Raw genomic sequence first — 13,146 nt, forward strand, 5'->3', positions numbered from 1 at the left:
GCATAGCTTAGTTATCGACTACCAAAAACTGCTATCTGATGTACTGAGATGCTCCAGAAAATCGCATTGGGTCAATTCCTCTGAGGCAAAGAGATCTAGATCTCCCGAGCAGCTGAACAAAGACTTTCCGTCGTCAAATATACTTATAAAGCAGAGTGTTATCTTTCTGAAAGAAGACTCTAGTTAGAATCCTACGAGTGAGGAAGACAAAGCCTAAACAAATCGATAATTTGTTACTTTTTATAATTTTAGTAGGTGTTGGCATAACAAACCTTTAAACGTTTGTTGGACGTGTGAGAATTCCAAAATGATACACTCAGAATTAAAGGGCTAAGATGTTTTAGGTTAATAATATTTCATGACCTGTTAATAAGCTAATAGTTGACCCTTTATTTCTTATACTGAAGTTCAAATTGTAACATTTCAATCAAAAGATATAGAAGTAGCTCTTGTTTTAAAATATTACACGCTTGGTATCAAATTGACACCAAAGTGTTTATAATTTTTCAATAACATTCGTTCTCAAAGTATGTACGGATAGTTGTCAAATTAACAACAAAAGAATAATAAATAATATATGACTGAGTAAAAACAATGTGTTATCAAAGTGACAACACTATGCTGTCAAACAGAACGTTGCGTTGTCTAAATGCCAATGATGCGTTGTCGAAATAACACAAAGTGTAATCGAAATGACAACAATGCCTTGTCCAAATGACAACGGTGGTTGTCAAAATGATAACTGGGCGTTATTTAAATTTTATACACATCTGATGTCTGAATGTTAACGAACGTGGTAAGCTCACTTTTGACAAAGGATTGTATCACTTTCAGTACTTTTCTACCGGTTTTTCTCTCTGTGTACCATTACTTAAATATGGTCCATGTCTAATATATTCGAATAATGTCATACTTTATACGATAACGTTCCATAATATATACGATATTAGTATATTTTAGTATACTGCAAAATAGTTCTAGAAAATATGTTTTTATTTTACGAAATATTTATTTATTTATACAAAAAAAAAAATTGTTTCTTAATATATACGAAAAACGATATTATAAAAGATTTTTGTACATTCGTATAAGTAGAAAACAGTTTGATTAAATAATATTTCATATTATGCAAGAAATTTTCGTAAATATTACGAAAAAAGTTTTTTTCGTAATATTCGTACAGAATAAGTTATGCTTTAAATAACGTTTAATATTTGCACAAAAAGCATTCATAAATATTAATGAGAAAACTTTAAAAATGTTACTGAGATATTTAAAAAAATTTAATTTTGATTTGTAAACTATTTAGCAAATAATTTTCGTAGTCACACATGCATGTTTAAAAACAAATGCACAAATGAGTAAAGATAATGGTTTGCTTTTAAATCTGTTTATTTATTTACCCTACATTCATAAATGAAGACCAATTAAACAGGATTAACAAAATATGTAAACACACACTTACATGTACATATGTACAATGCACATATGTATGTATGTATGCAAGCACCCAGCTGTTATGTATGGAGTAATACATATATACTCTTTAGATTTAAACTGTAACTTTTTAATAGTGATCTTTTAAATATGGACTTTATTCCATAAAGGTACAATTGACTTGTTCCTAGCATAACTGGACACATAGCACGGGGGTAACTCTGTGTAAAACACTAGTGCGGGTCACTCGAACTGTAGGATAAGCTGACACACACAAGCGTACAAACACTTGAAAACATTGAAATGAAATGGAATTAAAACTACTATAAAAATTTATATTTTTGTATGTAAATATGCATAAGTATACATATGTATGTATGTACCATATATGTGTAAATATTTAACATAAGTAATTTTGTATTTGTAATAAATAATACAGCGATGAATAATGACACAAATTACAAAAAGATGAGTAAAGTAAACGAGTGGGTGGCTGATTGGTTGAAGCATTGTATGTATGTGTGTGATAGTATGGGTGTTTGCTTTAATTTTGGTTTGTTGGTGATACAATCACAAACCGGATGTATATAAATATGAAAAAAAAAAAAAATAATGAAGGAGAAAGTTATACATACAGTGTAAATTATGTAAAATTAATTTTAATGAGCTACAATTGAAATGCATATTTTACATTTAATGATGATCTAAATCACCGTTTTTTCCTCCTCTTGCTTATATAAGATTTGGTGAGAGTAATTCATAAAAAATAATGTTATTGTTAAACATTTAGATACATGTAGCTGCAGGAGAAGGACTGAAGTTGGTCATCAAATATATTTTTTAAATATGCAAATTATCAAAATGTTTATTTAACGCTAAATCCTCTTTAAATACTGTAAAAAAATACTTATGACCACAATCTCATTTTATGGCTTGCTCTAAGTACTTGTACACACACTCACAATTAATTTGGCTACAATATTTTTTTACTTTTTATTCATTCTGTTTGAGTTGTTTTTATTTTTTGTTATTATCGTTTTCATAATGCACACGAACATTAATGTTTAAATTAAATTTCACTTACATAAAACGGACAGTTGTACTGTGGAACGCATGGGCATATCAGGCGCCAAAGCTTTATGCTTCGCTTGGCATGTATACTCCGTGTAATCGTCATCGGCAGTGGGTTTCAATTTTAAACTTGAGGTGGTGGTAAAACGTTTTGGTGTTGTCTCCTCGACTTTATCGTTGCGATTTTCTGTAAGTATAAAACAAAAATAACATTATGATTTATATACAGTAATAATCAACACTACTATATATGTATATAAAGTGGAATATACATTTTTTTTTTGTGAATTTTGAATTTATGAAATTATAATATACTCTAAAGCATTTGAATTTTCAAATTTTGTTTCTAAACTAAAAGTACGAATTTAGAGATAAATTTATGTTCAGTTGTATGTACAGCTATTGTTAACTAAATAGTAATCATTGCATATGCATATTTATTATAATTTATGTTTAAGTGTTTTACCCTCATAAACATAACTAGCTATGACGCCTGCATCAGAGCATCTTCTGTTTAAAAGTGACTTTCAGATGAAGGTCCTCAATAGGAACTTTATGATTACGAACCGCAGCCTACAGAATTTGGGAGGGTAATTCATTTATTAAAATAAATAATTTTGTATTAATATAGATATTACTAATCGATTTAATTACAGAATTTCAAGATATTTTCTCATCAATTTGGCTCAAAAGTGATGTGTTCGCGACCTATGGTCTTACTTTTAGAGTTATTCTGTATTAATTGGTATGATGTAGGGTATGAACATTCCTTCAATTCTAATTAGCTAACATTCATGGTATGTTAGAAACAGCCTCTTAAATTTTCTTTGTGTGTGTTAACAGTGTTCTCTGTGCTATCTCTGCAGTAGTAAGTAATAAAATATTATTATTCTCTACTTAATTTTCTGTTCATAAATTAAAAATTATGACATGAAATTTGACTATCAAGTGTATTGTTATTAAGAAACGACTATAAAGTCTACAAGCAAATGTTTCCTTATTTCAACGGAATGAAAAATCTTGTGAAAATGTCTTTAAATAATAAAAAGATTTATTGTAAATATGCTGACAATAAATAGAAACAATTTGCATGACTTTATATTAGCCAAAGTGACACTTTGTACGAAAACATAAATGAAAAATTATATAAAAGTAAGTTCTGTTAAACTGGAAAAATAAACTTCAAGGATAATTTCTTTAGAGACTCACGCATACACTGGTTTGATAACTTAATCAACTAACCAGCCAACCAACCAACGAACCAAACAACAGTCTTTGGTGGTATATATAGTTGTTAAACTTTTTGTGTTATAAATAATTCAAATTCATCAACGTTTACGTAGTGAAAGCGACAACAAATAACACAAACAAGAATATTAACTTTGAGTGGCAAAACAAAAAGTTATTTTAGCTTTATTTTGTCAACTACTCTTTGTTAAATAATCACTATTCTCGCTATTTTGTCAAAGAGAAACAAAAATTCTGCATAAAAAAAAAAAACTTTTTCACAAATAAATTGTTTATTTGATGTTGACTATAACTAAATCTAATCTAATAAAAAAGATAAAAGTGAATAAAAAAAAGCAATACAAAATGATTTCTCTTTGTTTTCTGTTACCACAATAAACTCAAATAACAACACTGCGTATGAGTATTAAATATCTATACCTATACATTGCACAACACTCATACGTTATGGTGGTGTAATGAAAACTAATTTAATTTGAAATTAAATTTCTTAAATTACAAGTACATGAAGGATTTTGTTATTTTGCACTCTTTACTAGCTTTTCGGTCATTTATTTTTATTATTGATTTAATTTATTAAAAAACTTTCAACACATTTTATTTACCTCACGTTTGGTAACACGAAACGCACGATTGTGATTCCTTTCTTTTCTAAACTTGTTTTTTTTTTAGTTTTAACACTTTTCAAAGTTATTTTCAAAGGAAATACACATGGAAGATATAACTAAAGAGCAATGGAAAAAAAATCAAAAACAAAAATAAAAATAATAAGTTTTAACTTTATGTCTAGAACAGAGCCATTGGCTGCTGTTGGTTGCTGCTGTGTTGAGACGTTTGTAATAGTAAAACTTTGTTTCTTTAATTTTTACTTTTTCAAAGTTCAGTGCAAGGTTGCACGGCTCGTGCCACGTTTTACAGCAGGAGATAAATGAGATAAATTTGCGTCAAAACTACGACAAGTTAACATGAGTATAGGAAAAAAATATTACAGAGACAATTCTTTAAAAACTTGGACACTTTTTTTACTTTTTCGAAAAAAGAAAACTTAAGAAAGGAAATGTTTTATAAATAAATAGTAAAAAATACGCATAATCTAATGAGAAGGAAGGAGTGTTATTAAAGTAAGAAAGTAGGGAAATTAAGATAAATAGGAGTGGAAAATCCTTTATATTCTAAATCTAAATCGAAGAAAAGAGTTAAGGTTTAAATTGGAACAACATTAAATTACAATGTAGATATTTTAGGCAAAAACAAGCACGAAAGCTGATGTGATATTCGGTGTTCGAAGATGACCATGCTATAATGAATTATTTTGTAGTTAAGAACATTTTATGGAACAATATACATTGATATGCCTAAAAGAAAATATCCCTCTTTGGGGGTTTAAAAGAGTTAAGGATATTCATAAATTTTGATCTATGATTGGTTGTCTGCTAATCTGAAATTCTAAGATACGAGTTTTTCAGATAACCTATTTCAAGTCATGGCTTTTGAAAAATAGAAAGGGTTGTTTTATTTTCAAAAATTTTATATTGTGCATAGAGGGAAAAGGAAATATACACGTCTGGTAACAAATTGACATCAAAGAGTTTATAATTTTTCAATAACATCCGTTGTCGAGGTATATACATACCTACGACAACACTACGCAACGTTGTCAACATTGCAACAATTCGTTGTCGAAATCTAAATTTTATATACATCCGTTGTCTCAAGGTTAACAAACGTGGTAACAGATGTGTATAAAATTTAGATTTCGACAACGAATTGTTGCAATGTTGACAACATTACATAGTGTTGTCATATGTATGTATATACTTTGACAACGGATAAACAGTTTGGTGTCAATTTGATACCAGGCGTGTATTTTTCTTTTTCCCTCTTTGTATATATAAATTTATCGTTGTTTTGGACTACAATCCAAGGTTAAAGGGTCTCATGTTTAGCTTAAATTGATTACGATTTGCAATAATTATAATACGAATTGATGGAAATTGCTATTATCTGCAGTTACCCAATGCATGTTCAAACATAGTCTTTAAAGATTAAAATTTTATCGAATCAGGTTCGAGGCATTCTGTAGATGTGTGTAGATGCGGAATACAAAACATTTCCTGTCATTTTCATTTAAATGCGTGATGCATTCCAGCTGACATGATGACTGTAATCTACATTTTGCCAAATAATTATCAGTGGTAGTGGATGTTAATAATTGAAATATCAAACGTTAGTAAAACCACTTTATATTGTATGTATGTACAATTATGTGAGTTGTTATATGCGTGCTGATGTTTGTCCATTAGTCAGGCGTTGGATAGGTAAGTTTTTGGTCTCATTTGTGGTGCATTGTCCTTGCGTCATAATCACAACTCATCATTTCTCTAGAGTTATTGTTTTTGTCATTTAAATATCCACTTCATTTTTGGACATTCACACGCAAACACACTCACGCATGTTGAAGCACAACCCTGCAGTTTGGGTTAGTTGACTTGATGCTTCCGTCTACATTCCGGTTAAGGAGGAATAAAATGTATTGTAAATTCTTTTCGACTATTTTTTGTATTGATGAGTCTACAGACTAGACTATTGAAAAGTCTAGGAATTACTCCATTAACAAGTCTATAGACTTGTCTTTTGACAACTCTAAGATCTAGTCTGTAAACTAAACTATTCACTGATCTATCGATTAATCTATTATTTAGTTATAGGCTAACCTATTGACTAGTTCACTGGTTTATCTATTGATTTTATTGAGTATATTGGTTAGTCCATGTAATATTAATACATTTATTATCAAATCTATTCGTTAGTCTACAGACTACCAGCAAAAGTTTATAATTCAAAAAGTACTGAAAAAGTACGATGGTACCGAATTTTCTATCCCTGATTGATTTCACGCTAGATTACCTGGGTATACTAAAGTGACAAATAACTACTCTCTGCACTATAAAGGATATATACATGTCGATTAACCAAAAATTACCCAAACAATTAATTAAACACTTAAGAAAAATACCGTGTACAGGAATACTTTGAATGCATTTAAAACTGCTGGCAAAGTACGTTATTTTAAAAATGTTTGTTGTTGCTGTTATTTCCCATTAAGTAGTTGTATGTACTCAACGTCGGCACTTGTTCATTGTTCCATACCGCCACAGCTGTGTCTAAATTGATTCGTTTTCCCCGCAAATGACACAAAAAAAAAACATTGTTACTTATCCTGATGCCTAACATACCACAAGACAGGATGAAAGATAGTTAAATATACAGGGAGTTTAAAACGCAGAATACGAGTGATATAAAGAGAGAGATAGAGAGAAAGGCTGAAAACAAATTTGAATGAGTTGGAAAGAAGTGTTATGATATGACGACAACAACAAGAACAATAACGACAACAGCGATAAAGATGATGATTATGATGGCCACAAATTATGTCTGGCTCCGTGTATAAAAACTGAAATGTTTCCAGCCAACAACAGAAGGAATTCTTAAATACGAATTTACGTCAGATGACAAGCTTTGTAAGCTGAATTATTTTCCATAAAAATCATGATTATCATCTTTAAAAAATAATTTTTACTTTTTATGTCAACTGTTTTTAATACAATGTTGCGACATACATATGTGTCTAGCTGTGTGTGTGTGTGTGTGTGTGTATGAGCAATAATCATCATTTTTTCACTTTCGTTAAAAATGTTATTGCTGCAGAAGGTGGAGCTTTTCCATCTAATGGCAACAAGAAAAAATTATCCAAAAACAAAACAAAAAGGACGTTAATGGTAGCTGAGTAAAATAAACTTATGATGGCCTTCATTGACATTAACATTTTTCATAAATACCAACACACTTACACAGCACATATAAATGTGTGTGTGTGTGTGTGTAATAAACATAAGGTTTAATCTGTTTAGCAAAATGACCAAAAAAGAAAATCATCATTTAAGCACCGTCATCAAATGTGATCCTTGAACATTTTTACTCCTACATATGAGTAAGATTAAGACAACATACAGACACACACACACACACATAAGTAGGGATACAAAAACACCGAGACATATACATTAACTCTAATGTCACTTAAATTCTTAAACAGAAATACACATGAAACATACTGAAGCAAAGGTAGACATCTCCACTTTTAGCCAAAAACATATAGAGTTTTACAGATATAACAGATTAGATTTGTTGATATTTTTGTATTAGTTTTAAACAAAAACCAAATTTTGTGTTAAAATACTTTATATTATAACTTGAAATTAATTATATTCAAAATTTTCTCTTTCGTTTATGAAAAATTATGAAATTTTTTCACAAACACAAAAACATTGTCTACCGCATGAACTTATCAGACAAGTTTTTTAAAAAGTAGAGATTGCTGATTTTGCTTTATACGCCTAATTGTATATATATTTAACCATTTTATTCATCAGGCAAATGTTTATGATCAGCTTTTAACATTAAACTTTGTAAATTTGACTTACATTTTATATACAGCTATGTAAGTGAGTATGTGTTTGTTGTATGTGTTTATATCCTTTTCAGTTGTGTTTGGTAATCTTGTATTTTTTTAATACTAATGTGTTGTCCTGTTGTTTATATTTTTGGTGGCTTCCGTTTTAAGGTACCCAAGTATATGTGTTTACTGTTCTTTCGATTATAATCTGTCGCCGTTTGCTGCCACCAAAATGAACAAAAAAAAAAGGGAATGGATATTTTTGATGAGTTTCGAGGACATTTACGTTATTAATAACGAGGTCCGTCATCAGGCCGAAATGATTTTTCTTATTCATGTTAATTTTTTCTTTCTTTGTTTTTGGTCTATTTTCTATTTGTTGTTGTTGCTATTGTTTCTTTCAGTCTGTGCGCCAAAGAGTATTTTTATACAGGATATAAAATAAATTAATATTTATTTTGTGTCATTTCCCTACTCGTCTATCCTTGTTATTTTCCTGTTGGTTGTGTCCAAACTCGCCACCCTAGTTACTCTTAGAGTTTAGTGTTCTACTTTAACAACAATCACTAACATGAGTTATGATGACTTGCTGTCAACCACAATGGCAACAAACACAACAACAACTACAACATTAAAATTAATTGTAACGAACAAAAAAATTCAGAAGGAAAAACTCTGAAAAAAAGTTGTTCACTTAACAAGTTGACTTTACAGTAAGATAAAGGTAAACTTTTTCCTTGGTTGTGTGAGAACATTTTACTTAATGGTTTTCAATTATGTTAATAATTTGTACATTTCTGTTATATTTTTTTTTATACAACTTTTGTTTTTATGCTACAAAAGGTTGCAGGTTTGACACAAATTTTAATTTTCTATAACATTAGAAATATGTGGTGAACATTCAATGATTAATATTAATTACTTATGTTGTTCTCATGCAAACTATTACTTGGAGAAAATAATTATCAGTCAAAATATGTGTAAGCTATATGGTATTAGCTTAATAACAGTATAAAAATATAAACACCCTTTAAACATTATTATAGCCAAGACCATAGACCGGTATATAGTCAAGACTATATACTGGTCTACATTCAAGACTACAAACTGGTCTATAAACAAGAATATAGACTGGTCTATAGTCAAGACTATGGACTGGTATACAGTCTTGAATATAGTCCTGAGCATAGACTGGTTTATAGCCTTGAATATAGTCAAGACTGCACTACTGTCAAGACTATAGACTGGTCTATAGTCAAGACTACAGATTGGTCTTTAGTCTATATTTAAGACTGGTCTACAGTTTTGAATAAAGTATAGATTGGTAGATAGTCTTGAATATAGTCAAGACTGCTCTATTGTCAAGACTATAGATTAGTCTATAACAATGACTAGAGACTGGCCTATATCCAAGACTATAGACTGGTCTATAGTCAATACTATAGACTGGTCTATTGTCAAGAGTATAAACTGGCCTATAGTCAAGAATATAGACTGGTCTATAGTCAAGAATATAAAATGGTATGTAGGCAAGACTATAGACTGGTCAGTAGTCTTAGACTGGTCTACAGTCAGGACTGTATATTGATGTGTAGCCAGAACTATAGGTTGGTCTATAGTCAAGTTAATAGACTGGTCTATAGACAAGACTATAGACTGATCTAAGTCAAGACTATAGACCAATCTATAGACTGGTCTATAGTCAAGACTATAGAGTGTTCTATAGTCGAGACTATAGACTGGTCTGTAGTCAAGACTATCGACTGGTCTATAGTCAAGGCTATATACTGGTCTATAATCAACATTATAGACTGGTTTATATTCTAGACTGCAGACTGGTATATAGTCAAGACTATAGACTGGTAGTTTACATTTTATAAATTTAGAATAAAATGACAAAAACTTGCTATACATACCCGGTTTGTACTCTACGTTTCCTCGATACCAGACAATTTGTGCGGCAGGTTTTGAATTTGATACAATACACTTTAAGGTTAAGTCTTGATTTTCTCGAACCTCCACTTTGGCGTTGTTCGTATAACCCTTAATTTCAATAGATGAAGGTGGGGCTGAAAGAAAAAAAATATAAGTAAAATTTATGTTCTACAATTTCATATAAAATTTAAATTTAAGTTATTCTTTAAAAGAAAACTGACCAAAATTTAACCATAATATTACATTCAACATAGAGGCTTCTTAGTAAGGCAAGAAAGCTCATGTACAAAACTACTTAGTTACTACATGATAAAATTAGCTATACCCACTTGTAACTTCAAATATTCTGTCTTATCAGATTTTAATCTCTAATAATTGTTGAGGATTTTCTTATCATTTATTTCAATTTACAGGAAATGACAGTAGCAAACTGAACACCTACTTACATACATTTTCACACTCGCACAAGCCAAGCCAAGCAACCAACAACACATTGTCAAAAAATTTATCCTCACGCTAACACTTTAAGGCAACAGTTTAGCTTCACTTAAATACACCTGTATTGTAAAGTTTTCTCGTATTCGAGTTTTTTTCCCCCCTCTGCACAAAATTTGTAAAGTTTTGTGTTAATTTCTTTTGTTTTTTTGTTGTTGGTTTCAGTTTTTTCGACATGTATATCAAAAAAAAAAAAAAAAAAAGCAAAAAAACAAAAGAAAGAAAGTTGTATGAAAACATACAACGTAAGTTGTGAAGAAAACTTCAAGTTTTGAGCAAAAACACACGATAATAAACAATCAACACTTGTTGTTAGACAAAACAACTACAACAACAAAAAACTGCAATAATAATAACAAAACATTTCTTTCTTTTACAAAACAAGGTAAGTACCAAGAGTCTATACTTTCATCATCAACAACAGTAGAGGCAGCAGCAGTAACACAAAAAAAATATTATGAAAATTGACAGGAGTCGTGGTTGTAGTTGTTAGAAAGAGAGAGAGAGGGAGGGCTAGAAGTGTATCTGTGTCTATATTTGAGGCAATAGTAACTGCTGCAACAATAACAATCAAATCACAAAGGGGAAGGATACTAATGGTATATTAATGTGTTTTTGTTTGTTTTAAGTATTTCCACGAAATACTTGGCAAATAATACAGCAAAAAAAGTGTCATATTCAAATAAGAAATTTATGCATAAAAGTCATATATACAATGTAGATATAGATAACTAACGAAGGAAGGAATGAATATATGAACGTGAAGCAATATTTTCCTGTAAAAATATTTTTATTTAAAAGTAAGTTCGGGTGCAATTATACTTTGTTTTAAATTCCAATTCCACAAAAAAATTTGAAAATACGTAAATTAAGTTCTTTGCTAGTCTTTGTCAAATATTTTAAAAAGTATGTATTTGAAGGCTTAATTGAATTTTCCAAATTATGTTAATTGACAAAGAAAACTTCTATTTATTTCGGTGTAGAAATAATGATTAAAAATCCTTAACTCGATACACGTAAGATTCTAAAATGAATACGAAATCTGTAATACACTTAAAACATAAATATGTACACATGCATATACCTTTGTATAGTAAGTACATCATCAGCATTTTAGAAAATAATAGGTATTCAAACATATATTCTTTATGTTGTTTTGTTGTATTTCTCCTGTAAAATGCCTCGGGATGCATAAAAGATTTTTACGCTACAAGCCATACAAGTACAATAATAATAAATATGGATGTCTGTATCTATGCATGTACATATGTATGTACATCATATGTTTGTGTATGTAATTGTGTGTAGATGACAATGTATGAAAAATTCTAAATAACATACAATATTTAGATGGTTTTGTTTCTATTCAAATGTATGAAAAATGTATTTATGTATGTTGCTGCTAGTAAAGTAAAGAAAAACAAACAGGTTGAATGTCCTTTAGCGTAATATTTCAGGGTATATACAAATATATACCCAAATATACACACATATATGTGTATATGTGTGTTTTATGTTATTCATCTACATAAACTTAATAAGTCGTTGTTGGTACAACGAGTATAATATTATACAATTGTAGCTAAAAAACAATCAACATATGTGCCAACATCATACAACGTATCACAGCAGCAGTAGCAACAACAACAACAACGAAAACAATAATAACAAATGCAGCCGCATTTGTCTTTACAATTTCAACAATTTCAAATGTTTACAGTTTCTCTAAGTAAATACTAACACATTCACATCTACATATGGTACATACATATATACTTATGTATGTTTGTATATAGCCGTTATGTATGTATGTCGGTGTATGCATTATAAATATGCATTTATACCGAAACACAACAAAAAAAAAAAAGAAAAACACTGTGACAAATTTGTAAAAGTATTAAAAAGCAAACAAGAATATACCATATAAATTTATCAAAAACAAAAACAACCAAAAAGGAATTACGAAGTATGTTGCAAGCAACATATACATTTATCTATATATGCAGTTTTGTTTGTGCGAATGCATATTTACATTAGGGTGTTACACTTTATACAACTCTGACGCTTATAAATCATGTAGAAATATCAGTAATTCAATAAAATTTAACATAAATAATTCCCATGACGTCATTAACTGCACTACCCACTATAAAAATTTATACCCCCAATATTGATTTGCAACCCATTATCCCTTTTATTAGACTCTCAGATGATCTAACCATGTCCGTCCGTCTGTCTATTGAAAGCACGAAAGAATCTAAACGAAGTGGAGCAATCGTGATAAAACTTTGGACTAGATAGTCTAATATATCCATAACATTATGGTATAATTGACCTTAGGTTAGGTTAACAGGAGGATGTATCTACATCAAATCCGAAGAAATACACCTAGGCCACTATCGGTCCTATTATGCGCTCCTTTTCTTGGAAAATGTTTGTTGGTAAAAACAAAAACCTTATATACACAGAGAGAAAAAGAAATTTATACACGTATGTATGATACC

At 29.8% G+C, this 13,146-nt stretch overlaps 1 protein-coding gene across 5 annotated transcripts in view; it reads right to left on the reverse strand.

Annotated features, from left to right (window-relative positions):
* LOC119615197 (nephrin) overlaps positions 1-13,146 on the reverse strand; it is a 306,013-nt gene that overhangs the window by 185,008 nt on the left and 107,859 nt on the right. For all 5 annotated transcript variants that reach the window (XM_037971292.1, XM_037971298.1, XM_037971284.1 and 2 more), the window contains exons 3-4: positions 10,129-10,281; positions 2,522-2,695 (exon numbers count right to left, since the gene is read on the reverse strand). In XM_037971292.1, the coding sequence (XP_037827220.1) occupies positions 2,522-2,695; positions 10,129-10,281 (327 nt within the window). The remainder of the gene's footprint in view (positions 1-2,521; positions 2,696-10,128; positions 10,282-13,146) is intronic.

The sequence above is a fragment of the Lucilia sericata genome, unplaced genomic scaffold, assembly GCF_015586225.1.
Source record: "Lucilia sericata isolate MDLA Ls3-8-SP2 unplaced genomic scaffold, ASM1558622v1 Contig000046F_arrow, whole genome shotgun sequence".
NCBI lineage: Eukaryota > Metazoa > Arthropoda > Insecta > Diptera > Calliphoridae > Lucilia > Lucilia sericata.